Consider the following 20496-nt stretch of genomic DNA (forward strand, 5'->3'; position numbering starts at 1 on the left):
ATTTTTCAGTTTGAAGCACTCTAACAAAACTATTGCTTTCAAAGAGAAAATCAACTCTTCAACCAACGGACGCATTAGCGCATGGTATGTAACTCAATCTTAAGGCTCAAGTACTTACGGATTAGGTTAGGTTGAAAAAGAGGACTCAGTTTGTCCTACGTCCTTGTAGGCAAACTTACACCAAAGCCAGAAAGCATGTTGTGCGCTCTAACTCAGTGTCTTTTTAACTAATTCCCAAACTTGTTTCCATTTCCCGTTTCCAAGCTGAGCCAAGACCACCGATATGATTAACTCCTTGTCTAGTAAAGGCATGGTAGAGACACAGGTGGTGTTCCAAGGTCTTATCATCCTCAAAACATGTCTTACATACATGCACCATCCTCGATTGCTCCTATTCGGCAGAGATGTATTTTCAATTGTATTTGCCAGGTCATTATTACCACGGTCCTCCTCACCTGGAGAGAACTACTCTCCTTGATGAATAGTTCTTCAGTCTTTTTCTTAACTGGCCCACCCCATAGTATTATCGACCATTGCATTGATCGACATCAATTCATGTGTCTCCCGAGCCCATACATCCAACTCGACCAGCGTTGCCTCTATTTGCTTTGCGTTTGAAACCTAAATAATGTAACGACACTCAACGTTCGCTATCATATGCAGATTTTTTCCAATCATTTTATTTATTGGTATTGTAATAGGACCGAATATTTGGTATTTGGCTGACTTCACAAGAAATAAGTGTACCTGAAGTTTTTGTATCGCTTATCAAAATACGCAAGATTATTTTTTTTATAGTGATTTTTTTATTTTAAATGTTAATTGGGGGTAGGTAAAACACAAAAAAAAAAAAGAGTTCAAGCGTTCAACGAAAACATAGGTGATTTCAAATACAATACCTTAACTTATTTAGTGGATAGGTCGGTAAAGCAGTTTTTTTTAAATAAGAACTGCAATACATGCAAATGAATTTGATCAATAGTGATTTGAATGGTTAATGCCATTAAATTATGATTTATAGCAAAGATATTATTATGTTTAATACATTAAATTAAAAACAAAATGATGTTTAAATGAAATATTTATTCTGCACCAGCAGCTGCTGCAGCAGGGGCTGTTGGTTCACTATTCTTCTTCTTTGAACCGGAAACAATATCATCGATTCTCAACAGAAGAATGGCCGTTTCTACAGCTGTTTTATATGTTTGCAATTTAACAGCCAATGGCTCCCAAATACCCTTGACGTTCATATCAACAATTTCACCAGTTTCACCATCGATACCCCAAGCACAAACACCATCGCCAGTGTGTGAAGCATGTTTTGCTCTCAAGGCGGTTAAAGTGCGAATGGTATTGGCACCACAATTTTGAGCCAATGTGCGTGGTATAATTTCTAGGGCCTCCGCCACAGCTGTATAGGGACCCTTCAATTGTTTGCGGGTTAAACGTTGAGATAAGGCCATTTCAATGGCACCACCGCCAGCAACCAAACGTGGTTCCAATACCAAGTTGCGTGCAACATGTAAAGCGTCTTGCAAATTACGTTCGGTTTCATTGAGAATATCCTTGGAGGCTCCTCTCAAGAGAATCGTACAGGCCTTGGGATCCTTACATTGTGTAATGAATGTAAAATATTCATCACCAATTTTCTTGATTTCAAAGAGACCAGCTCCCGTACCGACATCCTTCTCAGTCAATTCTTCAGTGCGATTAACAATAGTGGCGCCACAGGCTCGAGCAATACGCAAGTTGTCGGTTTTGCGCAAACGTCTAATTGCTGTAATACCAGCCTTCAGCAGATAATGTTGAGCCAAATCGGACACACCCTTTTCGGTGAACACAATATCGGGTTTGAGAGCAATAATGTCGGCACAAATGCGTTGAACAAATTCCTCTTCAATTTGCAACATGCGTGTGAAATCTTGATCACCAATAATTTCGACATTTGTTTGGCTTTCACCTTTCTTGTATTCCAAAGAGCAATCCAAAAGCACAATTCTTGGATTTTCAATATAACGACGCATTTTTGGATGTGTGACATCTTTGTTGACCATAACACCTTTTAAGACACATGATTCCTCGATAGAACCACCAGGGATTTTTTCGACTTTGGCGTAACTGTTGGAGAAGACATCAAAAACAAAAAAAATTACAAAATGAAGAAATGTGTGAGAGAGAGAGAGAGAGAGAGAGAGAGTTAAAGCCTGTCCTATTCATCTTACTCATTGGTTGACACAATTGAAAGATTCTCAGAATGGACATCTTAGGGACAGTTATAAACAAACAGATTTAAAACGGAATTGCGTGAGGTGTGTTAGGTGTGTGAAGATATATTAGAATTGTTCAAAGAAATTTTTCGTTTTTAACAATAGGTCAATTTCATATGGAAAACTGAGATTTTAATTTATTTAAATTTAATCTACAAATTTATAAAAAAAACAACTTAAAATTACAAATAAAGTATGACTATAAATAATAACAATATAAGTTAAATAAATAATAAAAAAATAAATAAATTGGCAGCAAAAACTTAGCCAAGCACAACCTACTACCTTACCTAATTTAATTTTAATTTTTCAAATTCGTATTCATAAAACGTCGCGTGCGGTATAAAGACTAGGTTCATTAGAAAGGGGTTGAACTTAGCCTTCATAATAACAAAAGTCTTCATTAGAAAAGAATTTTTGAAAAGCGCAAAATTGAAAATACTTCAACAAATTTTACTACTGTGCCAAAACTAAGCCGCGTGCAGTACAGAGAAAGGGTTTGAGCTCAGCTTTCATAATCACTAATTTTTTTTTTCTTTCAATTTCTTTCATACTGACATACTGATTGCCAATTTTGTAATGCGGCTATAACTGTACACTGAAAAAATATTGTCGTGAGTTCAAAGATTTCATGTCTTTAAAATACGAATGCAAATTTTGCTTAGCATAGAAGACGCATTTCTCTAGTATAAAGTTTTTTTTTTTTTCTTGACCAAAGGTCGATAAACTTTTCAATGAAGTCATATTGTCCTTATAATTAAGTGATTTGATTCAAAAATGGATATCATAACATGAAAGAAAAAATGTTTGGGCTAAGGTCAACTTGACTTTAATAATTTAGAAAAAATCTTTAAATTTAATGAAATTGTCTTTAAATTTGTTGTCTTTTTGCATCTTGACTACAAAGCAAAAAATCGTTCAAATATAGGACATGTTTTTCAACACTTTATTTTAAAGACGTTTTCTACTTGAAACACAGCATAATTTCTACTAGAAGTCGAGTCTTAATTTGGAAAATAAAGTCGTCGTTAACTTGTTTTTAAAGGACTTTGATAGCATATGAAGAAAAAAAGAAGAAAAAGCGAGAAATTAAAATTTGCTTCCTAGAAGCAAGTACACAAAACCCGATTTTAAAAGAGAATTGTGTCTTAAAAGTATCCTTACTTGTATTCTCCGCTTCTTTGGCTCGGAATCAATACCAAATTTTTTAAAGTAAAGACAAAATCTTTGGAACCGGGTATGCTTTTTTTCAGTGTATATGAAGAGTACACCGACTATCATTTAGAGAAATAGGATATAATAGCAGTATATAGAACAATCCGCTGCATTACGTAAATTTGATTCGTATGGGATACATCCTCTAATCGAAAGTCCTCTTTACCAAATAACAAGGACACAAGGAAGAAATCAAGACACTAAAACATTTTTTCCTTAATTGGAAGTTTGTGTAACTTTATATGAGCTACCGTGGTGCAATGGTTAGCATGCAAGCCTTACATACACAGGGTTGTGGGTTCAAACCCAGTTTCAGTATATAGAACAATCCAGTATATAGAACAATCCGCTGCATTACGTAAATTTGATTCGTATGGGATACATCCTCTAATCGAAAGTCCTCTTTACCAAATAACAAGGACACAAGGAAGAAATCAAGACACTAAAACATTTTTTCCTTAATTGGAAGTTTGTGTAACTTTATATGAGCTACCGTGGTGCAATGGTTAGCATGCACGCCTTACATACACAGGGTTGTGGGTTCAAACCCAGTTTCGACCAAACACCAAAAAGTCTTTCAGCGGTGGATTATCCCACCTCAGTAATGCTGGTGACATATCTGAGTGTTTCAAAGCTTTTCTAAGTGGTTTCACTGCAATGTAGAACACCGTTCGGACTCGGCTATAAAATGAGGTCCTTGTCATTGAGCTTATCATAGAATCGGGTGCAGTCAGTGATAAAGAGAGAAGTTCACCATTGTGGTATCACAATGGACTGAATAGTCTGAAATATCGGGCTGCCACTATACCTAACCTAACCCAAGTTAAATCGATCCATCTTTCCAATTAATACTATATGATTTTCCAAATAATACTATATATAATAAATTGCACGATCCATGTTTTTGGTCTGTGTATTTGTCCTTCCTTTCCAAGATATGATAAGTTGACTATTTGTTTGGGTATTGTACCAAAAATCATCAAAAACAAAATCTATCTACCCACATATTTTTAAGTGATGGCACGTTTCTTTCGCCTTCAGCAAGTAACAATACCATCGTAATTAAATCTAATTTTGTTTTAAATTGTTTGTCCCATCGTTATATACACTTACCGCTTAATATCAACTTCCAAACGGCCATTTTCATTCAAAGTAACTGTCTTTACAGCATCCAAAGCAATATTTACAGCCAAGTCTGACCATTTTCCAATAAATTTTGTTCCAACGCAAGCCTTAACAACTTCAGCCATTTTCTCCTTGTTGTTAACATCTAACAAAATGCTCGAATCAGTTTGTAAATGCTTAATAATATCTTCTAAGGCTTCGCGATAGGCTCTAATTATGACTGTGGGATGGATTTGTTGTTGCAAAAAGGGTTCGGCAGCAGCCAGCATTTCACCAGCCAGAACTATGACCGAAGTTGTGCCATCGCCTACTTCTTCATCTTGTGTACGGGCAATTTCAATCATACTTTTTGCAGCGGGATGTTGAACAGTGATCTCACGCAATATAGCATTGCCATCATTGGTCATAACTATGCCACCCATGGGATCCATCAACATTTTCAACATGGCCTGAGGTCCCAAACAGGTACGGATAACATCAGCAATAGCCTGGAAAGTCGAAAATTATAGCATTATTAAATACTACAGTGACCAGATGGTCATCTGAGTTTGAATTCTTGACATGAGTCACTTAGTTAAGAAAACCCACTCGTACACCCATACACACACATGTGTGCGTGTAAGCAAACATACCTTTCCGGCATTTATATTCTCCAGCTGCACTTTACGGCCCGACTCTCTTTTAGTATTTTGGCCTAAAATTCGTATAAATTTGCATTAATCAATTCAATATAAAGGAAATTTGCTTGTAACTCACTTAAAACCAATATGGGCTGTTGTCCTCCAAACATTTTTTATTGAAAATTTTTTGAAAAAATCTAATAAATCTGTAGAAAACTCGTGCTTTGTGTGAGATCTGCTAACGGCGCCCCTCTTTTGCAAAAAGCTGATTGGAATGACGTGAGACTTTAAGGTTATGTTTACATCGTAAGCAATTGAACAGTAATTTTGACATTTCCAGAATATTCAAGTTGACAAATAAAAAAGAGTGGCATCTTTGGCAAATGGTAACTATGCACTAAAAGAAAAAAATATTGAAAGACAATTATTTTGTACGTGAATAAACACAGATTTAGTTTAATAAACCAAGCTAAAATTGACAAAATAACAAAAAGACTTTATTTTATTAATTTAATAACTTCCCTGCCAACATTTTTTGAATTTGACGGCGCTTCTGCAAATCCCCACCACGTCGAAAATAATCATATACGACATCCAAAACTCGTCGGAAAAGCGCTGTCACTATTGAGAAGTTGTACCACGCCAAGTTGACGATTGTTACAGTGTCACTTACGAGTCTGTGGTAGCGATGAGGATGAAATGGAACTTTGAAATGCTGGCAGAGATTTTAGTAAGATAGCGATATGAAATTACTTTCAAATTTATTTAGTTTTAATTTTTTTTTGGATTCTTTTCTTTATAAAGTTGAATTGCTACCATTTCTTTAACATTTTTTTTAATTTGCTCTTATATTCATTTGTGTTTTTTTAATACAATTGTGGATACAATTCATAACAGTCAGATTTTCAATTGAAATATTGCAAATTAAGGGTTTAAGGCTCTTTCATTCAGAAAGAAAAACCGCTACAATAAAAGCGCTCCAATCGCACAACTTTAAAAAATCGGTTTACAAAGTAAAAAATAAACGAAATTCAATAAATATATACATTATTAAAATTCTAAATCGTTTGCCGTTGCAGTCAACAAATTGTAGGTGTTAAATTATGAGACCCATAGGTTAGGTGGCACCCCGATGTATCAGGCTCACTTAGACTATTCAGTCCATTGTGATACCACAGTGGTGAACTTCCCTCTTATCACTGAGTGCTGCCCAAATCCATGTTAAGCTCAATGACAAGGGAACTCTTTTTTATAGCCGAGTCCGAACGGCGTTCCACATTGTATTGAAACCACTTAGAGATGTTTTGAAGAAATGTCGCCAACATTAATGAGGCTCCCTAAGACCCATAATTGAATGAAAATTTAACTCTAAAAATGCTTTCAACTGCTAAGTTAAAGTACGATTTTTTTAACTGTGTCAAATATTAAAAAATAAAATAAAAAGAAGCAATTAAAAAGGATAATGAAAATAATGGTAATGCTTAATTGCTTATATTTAGGTACTTGGGTTGATTTCCTGCATTTTTCTCCCCCAATTTCATGTCCGAATTGTTCCAAATTTGGTTGAAAATTGCTCCACTTTATGAGGTCTAATCCCTGCCAGCATTTCAAAGTTCCATTTCAACCTCATCGTTACCACAGACTCGTAAATGTCACTTCAACCATCATGAAAAAGTACATCAAAAAGTACATGCAAGTAATTTGCCATCCCTACTGTTAAAAAAGCCATTTTTTTTGTGAAACGCCAAGCGCAACCAGCTTGTTATATTTTAATTAAATAAAAACGAAAATAAAGTTCTGAAAACATAGATTATACGCTTAAAATTGTGAAAGGTATATTGGTGAACAATTTGATGATTTTCCAAATGGAATAAAGTGATTGTTTTTCAGATATTTTACAGACACGCTGCCTCCATGGAATAAAAACACTGGTTGATAGACGCAGCAACATGTAACTCGCTACTTGTAACTCAACATCATCATTAATGCCAAAAATTATGTTAAATGTAATGTGATAGTGGTGTAAATGTTATATTTTTAAGAATTTGTAAATGTTTAATCAAATTAATAAATATCTAAACAAACGTGTTTTACTCGACCACAATGATTCTTTTACAACTATCTTAAAATGCACTTTTTCTGATTGTTTGGAGGGTCCCTTATTGGCGTCGTTCTAAATTGATCTAAAAGAAAAAAATATTGAAAGACAATTATTTTGTACGTGAATAAACACAGATTTAGTTTAATAAACCAAGCTAAAATTGACAAAATAACAAAAAGACTTTATTTTATTAATTTAATAACTTCCCTGCCAACATTTTTTGAATTTGACGGCGCTTCTGCAAATCCCCACCACGTCGAAAATAATCATATACGACATCCAAAACTCGTCGGAAAAGCGCTGTCACTATTGAGAAGTTGTACCACGCCAAGTTGACGATTGTTACAGTGTCACTTACGAGTCTGTGGTAGCGATGAGGATGAAATGGAACTTTGAAATGCTGGCAGAGATTTTAGTAAGATAGCGATATGAAATTACTTTCAAATTTATTTAGTTTTAATTTTTTTTTGGATTCTTTTCTTTATAAAGTTGAATTGCTACCATTTCTTTAACATTTTTTTTAATTTGCTCTTATATTCATTTGTGTTTTTTTAATACAATTGTGGATACAATTCATAACAGTCAGATTTTCAATTGAAATATTGCAAATTAAGGGTTTAAGGCTCTTTCATTCAGAAAGAAAAACCGCTACAATAAAAGCGCTCCAATCGCACAACTTTAAAAAATCGGTTTACAAAGTAAAAAATAAACGAAATTCAATAAATATATACATTATTAAAATTCTAAATCGTTTGCCGTTGCAGTCAACAAATTGTAGGTGTTAAATTATGAGACCCATAGGTTAGGTGGCACCCCGATGTATCAGGCTCACTTAGACTATTCAGTCCATTGTGATACCACAGTGGTGAACTTCCCTCTTATCACTGAGTGCTGCCCAAATCCATGTTAAGCTCAATGACAAGGGAACTCTTTTTTATAGCCGAGTCCGAACGGCGTTCCACATTGTATTGAAACCACTTAGAGATGTTTTGAAGAAATGTCGCCAACATTAATGAGGCTCCCTAAGACCCATAATTGAATGAAAATTTAACTCTAAAAATGCTTTCAACTGCTAAGTTAAAGTACGATTTTTTTAACTGTGTCAAATATTAAAAAATAAAATAAAAAGAAGCAATTAAAAAGGATAATGAAAATAATGGTAATGCTTAATTGCTTATATTTAGGTACTTGGGTTGATTTCCTGCATTTTTCTCCCCCAATTTCATGTCCGAATTGTTCCAAATTTGGTTGAAAATTGCTCCACTTTATGAGGTCTAATCCCTGCCAGCATTTCAAAGTTCCATTTCAACCTCATCGTTACCACAGACTCGTAAATGTCACTTCAACCATCATGAAAAAGTACATCAAAAAGTACATGCAAGTAATTTGCCATCCCTACTGTTAAAAAAGCCATTTTTTTTGTGAAACGCCAAGCGCAACCAGCTTGTTATATTTTAATTAAATAAAAACGAAAATAAAGTTCTGAAAACATAGATTATACGCTTAAAATTGTGAAAGGTATATTGGTGAACAATTTGATGATTTTCCAAATGGAATAAAGTGATTGTTTTTCAGATATTTTACAGACACGCTGCCTCCATGGAATAAAAACACTGGTTGATAGACGCAGCAACATGTAACTCGCTACTTGTAACTCAACATCATCATTAATGCCAAAAATTATGTTAAATGTAATGTGATAGTGGTGTAAATGTTATATTTTTAAGAATTTGTAAATGTTTAATCAAATTAATAAATATCTAAACAAACGTGTTTTACTCGACCACAATGATTCTTTTACAACTATCTTAAAATGCACTTTTTCTGATTGTTTGGAGGGTCCCTTATTGGCGTCGTTCTAAATTGATCTAAAAGAAAAAAATATTGAAAGACAATTATTTTGTACGTGAATAAACACAGATTTAGTTTAATAAACCAAGCTAAAATTGACAAAATAACAAAAAGACTTTATTTTATTAATTTAATAACTTCCCTGCCAACATTTTTTGAATTTGACGGCGCTTCTGCAAATCCCCACCACGTCGAAAATAATCATATACGACATCCAAAACTCGTCGGAAAAGCGCTGTCACTATTGAGAAGTTGTACCACGCCAAGTTGACGATTGTTACAGTGTCACTTACGAGTCTGTGGTAGCGATGAGGATGAAATGGAACTTTGAAATGCTGGCAGAGATTTTAGTAAGATAGCGATATGAAATTACTTTCAAATTTATTTAGTTTTAATTTTTTTTTGGATTCTTTTCTTTATAAAGTTGAATTGCTACCATTTCTTTAACATTTTTTTTAATTTGCTCTTATATTCATTTGTGTTTTTTTAATACAATTGTGGATACAATTCATAACAGTCAGATTTTCAATTGAAATATTGCAAATTAAGGGTTTAAGGCTCTTTCATTCAGAAAGAAAAACCGCTACAATAAAAGCGCTCCAATCGCACAACTTTAAAAAATCGGTTTACAAAGTAAAAAATAAACGAAATTCAATAAATATATACATTATTAAAATTCTAAATCGTTTGCCGTTGCAGTCAACAAATTGTAGGTGTTAAATTATGAGACCCATAGGTTAGGTGGCACCCCGATGTATCAGGCTCACTTAGACTATTCAGTCCATTGTGATACCACAGTGGTGAACTTCCCTCTTATCACTGAGTGCTGCCCAAATCCATGTTAAGCTCAATGACAAGGGAACTCTTTTTTATAGCCGAGTCCGAACGGCGTTCCACATTGTATTGAAACCACTTAGAGATGTTTTGAAGAAATGTCGCCAACATTAATGAGGCTCCCTAAGACCCATAATTGAATGAAAATTTAACTCTAAAAATGCTTTCAACTGCTAAGTTAAAGTACGATTTTTTTAACTGTGTCAAATATTAAAAAATAAAATAAAAAGAAGCAATTAAAAAGGATAATGAAAATAATGGTAATGCTTAATTGCTTATATTTAGGTACTTGGGTTGATTTCCTGCATTTTTCTCCCCCAATTTCATGTCCGAATTGTTCCAAATTTGGTTGAAAATTGCTCCACTTTATGAGGTCTAATCCCTGCCAGCATTTCAAAGTTCCATTTCAACCTCATCGTTACCACAGACTCGTAAATGTCACTTCAACCATCATGAAAAAGTACATCAAAAAGTACATGCAAGTAATTTGCCATCCCTACTGTTAAAAAAGCCATTTTTTTTGTGAAACGCCAAGCGCAACCAGCTTGTTATATTTTAATTAAATAAAAACGAAAATAAAGTTCTGAAAACATAGATTATACGCTTAAAATTGTGAAAGGTATATTGGTGAACAATTTGATGATTTTCCAAATGGAATAAAGTGATTGTTTTTCAGATATTTTACAGACACGCTGCCTCCATGGAATAAAAACACTGGTTGATAGACGCAGCAACATGTAACTCGCTACTTGTAACTCAACATCATCATTAATGCCAAAAATTATGTTAAATGTAATGTGATAGTGGTGTAAATGTTATATTTTTAAGAATTTGTAAATGTTTAATCAAATTAATAAATATCTAAACAAACGTGTTTTACTCGACCACAATGATTCTTTTACAACTATCTTAAAATGCACTTTTTCTGATTGTTTGGAGGGTCCCTTATTGGCGTCGTTCTAAATTGATCTAAAAGAAAAAAATATTGAAAGACAATTATTTTGTACGTGAATAAACACAGATTTAGTTTAATAAACCAAGCTAAAATTGACAAAATAACAAAAAGACTTTATTTTATTAATTTAATAACTTCCCTGCCAACATTTTTTGAATTTGACGGCGCTTCTGCAAATCCCCACCACGTCGAAAATAATCATATACGACATCCAAAACTCGTCGGAAAAGCGCTGTCACTATTGAGAAGTTGTACCACGCCAAGTTGACGATTGTTACAGTGTCACTTACGAGTCTGTGGTAGCGATGAGGATGAAATGGAACTTTGAAATGCTGGCAGAGATTTTAGTAAGATAGCGATATGAAATTACTTTCAAATTTATTTAGTTTTAATTTTTTTTTGGATTCTTTTCTTTATAAAGTTGAATTGCTACCATTTCTTTAACATTTTTTTTAATTTGCTCTTATATTCATTTGTGTTTTTTTAATACAATTGTGGATACAATTCATAACAGTCAGATTTTCAATTGAAATATTGCAAATTAAGGGTTTAAGGCTCTTTCATTCAGAAAGAAAAACCGCTACAATAAAAGCGCTCCAATCGCACAACTTTAAAAAATCGGTTTACAAAGTAAAAAATAAACGAAATTCAATAAATATATACATTATTAAAATTCTAAATCGTTTGCCGTTGCAGTCAACAAATTGTAGGTGTTAAATTATGAGACCCATAGGTTAGGTGGCACCCCGATGTATCAGGCTCACTTAGACTATTCAGTCCATTGTGATACCACAGTGGTGAACTTCCCTCTTATCACTGAGTGCTGCCCAAATCCATGTTAAGCTCAATGACAAGGGAACTCTTTTTTATAGCCGAGTCCGAACGGCGTTCCACATTGTATTGAAACCACTTAGAGATGTTTTGAAGAAATGTCGCCAACATTAATGAGGCTCCCTAAGACCCATAATTGAATGAAAATTTAACTCTAAAAATGCTTTCAACTGCTAAGTTAAAGTACGATTTTTTTAACTGTGTCAAATATTAAAAAATAAAATAAAAAGAAGCAATTAAAAAGGATAATGAAAATAATGGTAATGCTTAATTGCTTATATTTAGGTACTTGGGTTGATTTCCTGCATTTTTCTCCCCCAATTTCATGTCCGAATTGTTCCAAATTTGGTTGAAAATTGCTCCACTTTATGAGGTCTAATCCCTGCCAGCATTTCAAAGTTCCATTTCAACCTCATCGTTACCACAGACTCGTAAATGTCACTTCAACCATCATGAAAAAGTACATCAAAAAGTACATGCAAGTAATTTGCCATCCCTACTGTTAAAAAAGCCATTTTTTTTGTGAAACGCCAAGCGCAACCAGCTTGTTATATTTTAATTAAATAAAAACGAAAATAAAGTTCTGAAAACATAGATTATACGCTTAAAATTGTGAAAGGTATATTGGTGAACAATTTGATGATTTTCCAAATGGAATAAAGTGATTGTTTTTCAGATATTTTACAGACACGCTGCCTCCATGGAATAAAAACACTGGTTGATAGACGCAGCAACATGTAACTCGCTACTTGTAACTCAACATCATCATTAATGCCAAAAATTATGTTAAATGTAATGTGATAGTGGTGTAAATGTTATATTTTTAAGAATTTGTAAATGTTTAATCAAATTAATAAATATCTAAACAAACGTGTTTTACTCGACCACAATGATTCTTTTACAACTATCTTAAAATGCACTTTTTCTGATTGTTTGGAGGGTCCCTTATTGGCGTCGTTCTAAATTGATCTATAAAGGCACCTAATAATTGCACTCATGCGAAACATTTTTGTAGTAACTTGGCGTGGTACAACTTCTCAATAGTGACGGCGCTTTTCCGACGAGTTTTTGATGTCGTATATGATTGTTTTCGACGTAGTGGGGATTCTCAAAAGAATCCCCAAATTCAAAAAATGTTGGCAGGGAATGCACTTTACAGACTATCAGTTATTCCGGACGGAATGTAGGTGTTTGTAAAGAATCTTATAGTGTGTCGGATCGATACGACTTGTCGGCGATGACTAAATAATCGGTAAATGTGTTATCGATCCCATAAACATGCAGCAGTATCGATTATGCCTTCGGACTTAACTTATAATGTGCACAATATATGGGATATGTTCGACGCGAACACTGTCGTCCGGAACAACTGATACTCTGTAAAGCGCATAATGCGCTTTACAGACTATCAGTTATTTCGGACGGAATGTCGGTGTTTGTAAAGAATCTTACAGTGTGTCGGATCGATACGACTTGTCCGCGATGACTAAATAATCGGTAAATGTGTTATCGATCCCATAAACATGCAGCAGTATCGATTATGCCTTCGGACTTAACTTATAATGTGCACAATATATGGGATATGTTCGACGCGAGCACTGTCGTCCGGAATAACTGATAATCTGTAAAGCGCATAAGATATTTTTTTATCCCCAAAAATCCCCCTAAATAAATGTTAACCCTAAAAATCCTCCTAAACGTTAAAAATCCCCTAAATTTGGGAGGGGAAACCCCTAACCTGGCAACACTGGATGTATGTAAGTTGATAATTATAAATAAAGCAAACGTTTACAACCTGGCTTTTTAATGTCTAATAGGCATTACAAATAATTAATTAAACCCCCACAAAAAAGCAAACGTATAATACGCCATGGATCCGGCGAAAAAGATATCCTTTGGTTTCAGTAAAATTAACAAAAAAGTAAATTTAAATGTTAACAAAGTAGTAAGCGAAAAACCCAACAATGGAGTCGAATTAATCAAATGTTTAGAAGGACAAGAAATCAAGCTTGTGCAGTAAGATACCTTAACAAATACGGACTATTGGTCATTCTTTAATTTCGAAATTTTGTGTTGTAGGGAAAAACAGGAGAGAGCAGCTCTAGTGATACCCCTGAAGGAGAATCAAAAAACATCAACGGCTTTGGCCAGTCTCATGAAACGTAGAGCAGTTCTCTTGGGTGAAGATGAACCACCAGAAACTAACAATGCCAAAACAGATGAAGTTGTCATCTCGAATGAGCCAGAGGATATTGAGAAACGTGCAGCGAAAGAATTATTAGCCGAGCTTCATGCCAATAGTACCTCATTGAACTCAGAATCTTTAGTGTTACCCGTTGTCCATCCTAATGACTTACCTCTGGAAGGGGCCAAGGAGTCATCTATGGATGATTATGACAACATACCTATACAAGATTTTGGTAAAGCTATGCTACGGGGCATGGGCTGGGTAGAACCACCAAAACCCGCAAAGGGTGGGCCTCCAGTGGATGAAATGCCTTCGGTAAGACCTAAAGGAATGGGATTAGGAGCTGACAAGGCATTAAAACCTAAACCTCTTTTAGTTGCTCCTGCAGCAAATGAAGTATTGGAAATTAAACGAAATGCTTATGTTCGCATATTGGGTGGTAAACATAAAGATCTCTATGGTCAAATTGAGGGATTCGACGATCATGCTGGTAGGGTCATAGTAAAAATGGCTATTGGTGGATCCAAAGAGGCTTTCAATGAGTTTCTGTGTCAGCCGGTAGCGCGTAAAGAATTCACGGAATATGGAAAGTGCATAAGTAAGTATGAACTGATATTGGGAATTTTATTTAATTCAATTTTGTAATCTGAAGAGGCAAGATAAACTTAACCAACCAACGTTTTTTTTGTTTTTCGATATCTCAGGTAGTTCTCTAACATTTAATTCTATACTCTATAGTCCATAGAAATTTATTTATTTATATATTTCTTTAATCAAACCGAGCCCATTCCGTTTCTATTTTCAGATACAAAAAAGTTCGAGGAATATAAAAGAAAAGAAAATGAACATGGTCAAATAATTTGGAAAGAGGAAGATGCAGAAAAGCCCATAGACAGTAAGGAGAAACTTAAAATAGTTAAGAAAAACACTGATGGTTATGAAGATACATATCATAAATCATTGGATGAGGATGATAGAAAAATGCGTCAGTCAAAATTAAAGCAAGAGAATGAAACTGAAAAACGCTCTAAAAACGTAGATCGCTATGAAAGAGAAGAATATAGGAAAAATGTTAGTGGCCGCAGAGAAAATGAAAACCGAATAAAAGATAAAAATAAAATACAAGAGATATCATCCGATGAAGAAGACTATAGAAAAAGTAGTAACAGTCGCTATCCAAAACAAGAAGACAAAGACGAAGATCGGTCACGCAAAGAAAGTACTTCTAAAGATGAACTGGGGAAAAGTTCCAGAGGATATGATAGGCAATCCAACTACTATAAAGACGAAAAATATGTTGATAGAGAAGACAATAGAAACAAACCCTCAAATTCCCGCGATAGAATTGAAGAGAAATACAAACATAGAGAAAGCAGAAATTATGACTACCGAGGTAATGAACATGATGAGAAATATTCGAAAGCAGATGTACGGGATAAATATTATGATAGAGATGATAGTAGCCGAAGGAATCAAAGGATAGATAGAGATAAAAATAAAGATTGCGATAATAGACAGAGTCGCCAAAGAAAATCATCGACATCCGATGAAGATTCCGATTCAGATAAAAGAGAACGTAATAGGCATAAATCTAGTAAAGACAAAAAGTCCAAAAAGAAATCAAAGAAAAGTAAAAAATCGAAATCATCCAAATATCATGATTCTACAGACACTGATAGTACCTCTTCTTCAACATCCAGTGATTCTGAAGGTGCAAGGCACAAACGACACAACAAGAAAACTAAGAAAAGTAAAAAACAACGCGAACGATCTCGCTCCAGAGGTAGAAGGTAAAATCATCCCAATCATCCTCAAAAAGAAAAATACATAAAAAAATAATTACAATAAGAACATGGCGTTTTATTTAATTTATATTCAAATATTTAATATTCTGGAATTTATAGACATACTTAAAACTACTACAAATAGCTCAAAAAAGAAATATTATAATTACAGTAGGCGTTACATATCGCAATTTTTCTTATTCAAATGAAGCATAGGTAAACCATACTCTGTTTTCTGGCTAGATATATAACGTATACTGTAATACCATAATGGAAGGCCATATATTTCTATGACCCCGCGCATATGGTGAAGTATTCTTAAATTTTTTTAAATTTACTTGTTTTTATGATAAGAGCTAGATATTATGCGTTTCATTGTTTATTTCATTAATTTTTAATGGTATGATTGTGAAGTGAGTAAAATCTAAAAAAAACAAAGCTCAATGTGGTTTACATGAATTAAACTTTTTTATATGCTTTCAAAAACTTGAATTCTAAAAAAAAAACAGATGACTTTTTTAATCATCTTGAGACATATCAGAGAATTCAAGGTAAATATGAAATGTATGAACCAACAAATAATAATAATTGAAAATGAATAATGGTGATGTAATAATGGTGCTTCTATTATTTACGATGACAAGATAATGTTTCATTAATATGTATTTTTAGTATATTTGATTTCTTAAATACTTCTATAATGCTTTGGTCGTCTTTTCTTGTTTTCACATTTTTTTTGTTTTGTAAGATTTCCTTAAACTTCCATCTCCAGAGGTTTCTTTTGTTTTCGTTTCTTTAAGGTGTAATGAAATGCATTTATTGGAATAAATTCTAATTATCCTAAAGAAATATTTTAAAGAATAAGTTACAAATATACGTTTAATTATTTCGTTTTGTTTCTTTCTTATGTACTGTACCGAGATACTATATCCGTCTTTTTAAGCGGACCATTGTTTACTGCTCTATGTAAAGAATTTATTCTTGTTTCTTGGTAACTTCACGAATTTTTTCCATTTTGGAATTTATTAAACAGCCAAACCTTTCTTTAAAGTTATTAAGAACACCTTTCTCTTGTACACCAGGATATAAAGCCAGGGCCATTGTTATGAAATACATCAAGAAAAGATTGTTGACGATGGCACCAATCCAAGCTAGACCAAGCAAGGCAACACTCATTATGATGACAAACTAGAAAACAAAAACCGTTATTGGTTGCAAAAGATATAAGTATAAATTTACAATGTTTGATTATCTTAGTGATTGCGAATTATCGGATGAGAAAGTCGTTAGGGTAGTATGTACTGAATTTAAATGGTGGAATAACAAAAATTGTGTCTACTAAAACCTTCCATAAATTGTAAAAATAAAAATGGCTTCACCGTGGTACCATGGTTAACATGCCCGCATACAAAGGGTCGTGGGTTCAATTCGTTTCCGAACACCAAAAAATTTTTCAGCGATGGATTATCCCCTCTCAGCAAAGTAAGTGCAGCAAAGTGTGTGAGCATAAAATGTATGCAATTGCTATATATATGTTGCATTCATAAAAAAAACTACATTATGGTGTACGACATTACCTGTATATTTTATGAATACGTGCTTAATGAGTTTTTTAATAAATTCGCAAATATATCTGAAGTTATGGGGTTTCTTATTTTTCGCTCATAGTTGCGTGGATGGCAAAACAAAAAAAAACAAAAAATTTGGCTATCGAAAAACCAATGGGTATACCACATTTGCTGCACTTACCCTAATATTGGTTTCTTTTCAAAGCTTCTCTAAGTGGTTTAACCGCAATTGAAACGCCGTCCGGACTCAGGGAGAAGAGAGAAGTTTGCCACTGTGGTATTACATTGGACTGAATAGTCTAAGTTAGCCTAAATTAACTGGCTGCAAACAGCGGCGATCTCATTGGATATGAGAGTCCTGCAACTTTGTAAATATGAATAATATTTTTATAATATAATTTACTTCTGTTAACCGAGCTTGATAATCAGTACGTTATGTAAACATCCACCCTTTAGGAAGTATGCAAAAATTTATCTATATCAGCCTCCTTTTATGAAAAACCTTCCATATTTGACTTCTATATAAAACAGATTCAGTTTTCACGCCTTGTTTTTTTATACGAACGGATCTGATTGCTTCATATCCCTCTGGCCCAACATTTTTAAACGATTCGATAATTGGAACGTGTCTTTGGACCAATTCACAAAATTTGTAAATATTCTGGTTTACATTTTCTTAATGAGAAAACAGAAGACATTTGTCAAAAATTATCTGCCCTTAAGCTAAGTACTATGTTCAGTTTTCAATCTTATTTCTTTTTTTTAATCAATTAATTAAGAAATATAGAATATTTCGCAACTAATACATTGTATCTTCCAATCCATCTTCCAATTTGAAAAGACTTGATAAAAATGTAATTTAGTGTTTTGGTAAAAAAAAAACCGAACGTAGTACTTGCCTTTAGAGAGTAAGCTCTTTCACGGTAGAAGCGTTTGTTATCAGAGCAGCTTTAAGCTCGGAGGCTATTCGGAAACAATATAACTGATAAAAAGTATTAAGGTAATCCATAAAATTAAGGGATCTGAACAAGATCTATGAGAGATATTTTTGGTAGACACATTTTTATGTAAATAAAAGCTAGTTATGATGACAAAATTAAGTGGTGTAAAGTACACAAAGTGTATTGTCGCAAGCCCTCATGTTATAAAATATCAAATGCTCGCAAAAATAGATGATGACAAACAAATTTACATATACCACCCTAATTAATTCTCAGTCCTAAAAATAAAAACCTCCATGCTGGTTTTACTTGAACTTACCACTGTAGACTTCTTCTCCCTGTTAACAAATAAATATTCATACCATCCCAATAATAGGAATTTAATATCACACAACTGATTCACAACGCTTTCAAAGCGGGCTTCTTGTCCACCATTCCATTGGTCAGCATTGAATAATACTCGTGCTATTGTAGGATAAAGAAAATCAAAGAGAACGCCAAATAGGCCACCCAAGGCCATGAGAGTAATAATTGATAAGTCTAGTGCCCATAAAGCCAAAAAGAAAATACTAATGCCGGCGAATATAATAGCAGGATAGAAATTTTTTTCCCAAATCAATAGGGCATCGACATGAACGATAAGATTTCTCCAAGGTTCCAAATCATGTTTCATTTTATTGACGGCTCGTTTCTAAAATACAAAAATAAAATATATTTCTTATATGGCTGTCTTGGATTTTCGGAAAATAATTTACAAGAAACACCTACTTGATCTACTTGAGACATTTTTTTCAATTGCTCTTGAGAATTCGATTGATGTTGAGTTTTTTTTTCTAATATCTTTTTTTACCACTACGTTTAACAGTGGACTAATATCCTTAAGGACTGGCTGCAAAAATATGCAAATATCAGGATTACCAGGAGAAGAAGAAGAAGAATGAGATTATGATGCATTTATTTTTGCGGTCAGATATTGCCATATTTGCGGACTTGCGGACACCTTTCCCAGTTACTTACAAGTTCTCACACATAAGTAGATAGGGTTAAAGTGAAATATTAGAATGGATACCTATATTTCAAGTTGAGTTAATTTTGGCTGTTTTCGATTACAATTTCCATTGAATTATCTTACCAATTTTTAAATAAATATCGTACTTGATATATAATCATATACGGGTGGCTACACTCATGGTTCAAAATGTCAAAATTTCAAATTTACACCCCTTCAATGAAAAGCTAACTGTCGCTTTGGAGCCGATGATTTATGTATTGACGGCGACGTTCCATAAAATATTGTGAATTAAGATGAGGTACACAAACACAGCGATAACTACTGTCGGTAGGCAAACTTTGAGGTATTGGATACAAAACATGTTTACAAAATCAAGTACGAAACTTTCACAGTTTTTGTGCGAATTCTAGTGCTAGCTAGCAGATTTTGGAATGTAGCTATGTTTTTTTTAGTTCTATTTATCTCTTAAATGTCTGTACGATGTTTGCTTTTGACGTTGACATTTTGGCGGTTACTTTATTAAAACAGTTCAATATAAAGCAGATAAATTAACTCAGGTCTATACGATAATAAATAGTCAATCGTATAGACCTCAGCCTGACAATAAACAAAAGGCTGCCGTGTTATTTCTTTCGATATTCATTGTATTGGATGATTCATGCCAGTGACATGCGTCAATTAACTGGATCCTTAAAATTAGTAGATTCAAGCCCAAAGAATTTTTCCCGCTTCTGTCAAAGGAATTAACAAAGATTAACCCTTATACTACGTTGGGGTCATTTGATGACCCATATCGTATTTTTCAACACCGCATATCTTACTGTTAAAATATAATTAACAATTTCTATCACTCAGGGGGCTAATCACAGCATTCGATATCGAGAACTTTTGATCGAAATCTAAATTTTTCGGATCAAGGGAGCCGATATCGAGTTTTTTGGATCGACATTTTTTTGATTGGTAAATTGCAATCGTAAAACATTTTTCACTTGTTTTGTACATTGTTTTCGCCATATAGGAATAGTAAATATATTAGTTTTAGTTCGAATTGTTGCTAATTTGTAGTAAATTTACATATAATGAACATATTTTGAATATTTAGGACTAATGCAACTCCAATAAAAGTTAATCAAAAATTAGTCATAGTCGAGTTCGGGAGCGAGCATCCTAGCTTGGCAAAGAACCATATATAATGTGCACATGC

General features: G+C 33.7%; 3 protein-coding genes and 4 long non-coding RNA genes across 8 annotated transcripts; 5 read left to right on the forward strand and 2 right to left on the reverse strand.

Annotated features, from left to right (window-relative positions):
* Positions 1-783: 783 nt before the first annotated feature.
* On the reverse strand, positions 784-5520 carry CCT3 (chaperonin containing TCP1 subunit 3). Its single transcript, XM_075289311.1, has 4 exons — positions 5364-5520; positions 5240-5301; positions 4596-5095; positions 784-2118 (listed from the first exon to the last, which is right to left on the reverse strand). Exons 1-4 carry the CDS (start codon positions 5395-5397, stop codon positions 1083-1085), a joined length of 1632 nt encoding a protein of 543 aa, XP_075145426.1. The 5' UTR covers positions 5398-5520; the 3' UTR covers positions 784-1082.
* Positions 5521-6828: 1308 nt separating this feature from the next.
* On the forward strand, positions 6829-7331 carry LOC142237567 (uncharacterized). Its single transcript, XR_012722511.1, has 2 exons — positions 6829-7060; positions 7118-7331. It is a non-coding gene; the product is annotated as an uncharacterized LOC142237567 (long non-coding RNA).
* A 1283-nt stretch (positions 7332-8614) lies between these two features.
* LOC142237575 (uncharacterized) lies at positions 8615-9117 on the forward strand. Its single transcript, XR_012722515.1, has 2 exons — positions 8615-8846; positions 8904-9117. It is a non-coding gene; the product is annotated as an uncharacterized LOC142237575 (long non-coding RNA).
* Positions 9118-10400: 1283 nt separating this feature from the next.
* Positions 10401-10903, forward strand: LOC142237584 (uncharacterized). Its single transcript, XR_012722517.1, has 2 exons — positions 10401-10632; positions 10690-10903. It is a non-coding gene; the product is annotated as an uncharacterized LOC142237584 (long non-coding RNA).
* Positions 10904-12186: 1283 nt separating this feature from the next.
* On the forward strand, positions 12187-12689 carry LOC142237591 (uncharacterized). Its single transcript, XR_012722519.1, has 2 exons — positions 12187-12418; positions 12476-12689. It is a non-coding gene; the product is annotated as an uncharacterized LOC142237591 (long non-coding RNA).
* An 874-nt stretch (positions 12690-13563) lies between these two features.
* On the forward strand, positions 13564-15838 carry LOC142220276 (uncharacterized). The gene is made up of 3 exons (XM_075289312.1): positions 13564-13815; positions 13879-14585; positions 14793-15838. Exons 1-3 carry the CDS (start codon positions 13670-13672, stop codon positions 15779-15781), a joined length of 1842 nt encoding a protein of 613 aa, XP_075145427.1. The 5' UTR covers positions 13564-13669; the 3' UTR covers positions 15782-15838.
* Arl6IP1 (ADP-ribosylation factor-like 6 interacting protein 1) lies at positions 15827-19311 on the reverse strand. Of its 2 annotated transcripts, XR_012717852.1 has the most exons (4): positions 19049-19311; positions 18600-18971; positions 16689-16959; positions 15827-16611 (listed from the first exon to the last, which is right to left on the reverse strand). XR_012717852.1 is itself a non-coding variant. In XM_075289313.1 (3 exons), exons 1-3 carry the CDS (start codon positions 19064-19066, stop codon positions 16747-16749), a joined length of 603 nt encoding a protein of 200 aa, XP_075145428.1. In that variant the 5' UTR covers positions 19067-19310; the 3' UTR covers positions 15827-16746. The 2 variants fall into 2 exon arrangements, 1 of the variants encoding a protein (XP_075145428.1); XM_075289313.1 differs by having other exon boundaries at positions 15827-16959; positions 19049-19310.
* Positions 19312-20496: the final 1185 nt, after the last annotated feature.

Source organism: Haematobia irritans, chromosome 1, assembly GCF_050003625.1.
Source record: "Haematobia irritans isolate KBUSLIRL chromosome 1, ASM5000362v1, whole genome shotgun sequence".
In the NCBI taxonomy this organism is placed as follows: domain Eukaryota; kingdom Metazoa; phylum Arthropoda; class Insecta; order Diptera; family Muscidae; genus Haematobia; species Haematobia irritans.

What these genes read in the sequence shown, in the direction of transcription:
- CCT3 (XM_075289311.1), bottom strand. Translation starts at nt 5,397, where the DNA reads ATGTTTGGAGGACAACAGCCCATATTGGTTTTAA. An exon ending in AGAATATAAATGCCGGAAAG is followed by an intron (nt 5,096 to 5,239) that starts GTATGTTTGCTT and finishes TCGACTTTCCAG; the next exon opens with GCTATTGCTGATGTTATCCG. An exon ending in TTGGAAGTTGATATTAAGCG is followed by an intron (nt 2,119 to 4,595) that starts GTAAGTGTATAT and finishes CTTCTCCAACAG; the next exon opens with TTACGCCAAAGTCGAAAAAA.
- Arl6IP1 (XM_075289313.1), bottom strand. An exon ending in GGGAGAAGAAGTCTACAGTG is followed by an intron (nt 16,960 to 18,599) that starts GTAAGTTCAAGT and finishes TTTGTTTTCTAG; the next exon opens with TTTGTCATCATAATGAGTGT.
- LOC142220276 (XM_075289312.1), top strand. Translation starts at nt 13,670, where the DNA reads ATGGATCCGGCGAAAAAGATATCCTTTGGTTTCAGTAAAATTAACAAA. An exon ending in CAAGAAATCAAGCTTGTGCA is followed by an intron (nt 13,816 to 13,878) that starts GTAAGATACCTT and finishes TTTGTGTTGTAG; the next exon opens with GGAAAAACAGGAGAGAGCAG. An exon ending in GGAATATGGAAAGTGCATAA is followed by an intron (nt 14,586 to 14,792) that starts GTAAGTATGAAC and finishes TTCTATTTTCAG; the next exon opens with ATACAAAAAAGTTCGAGGAA.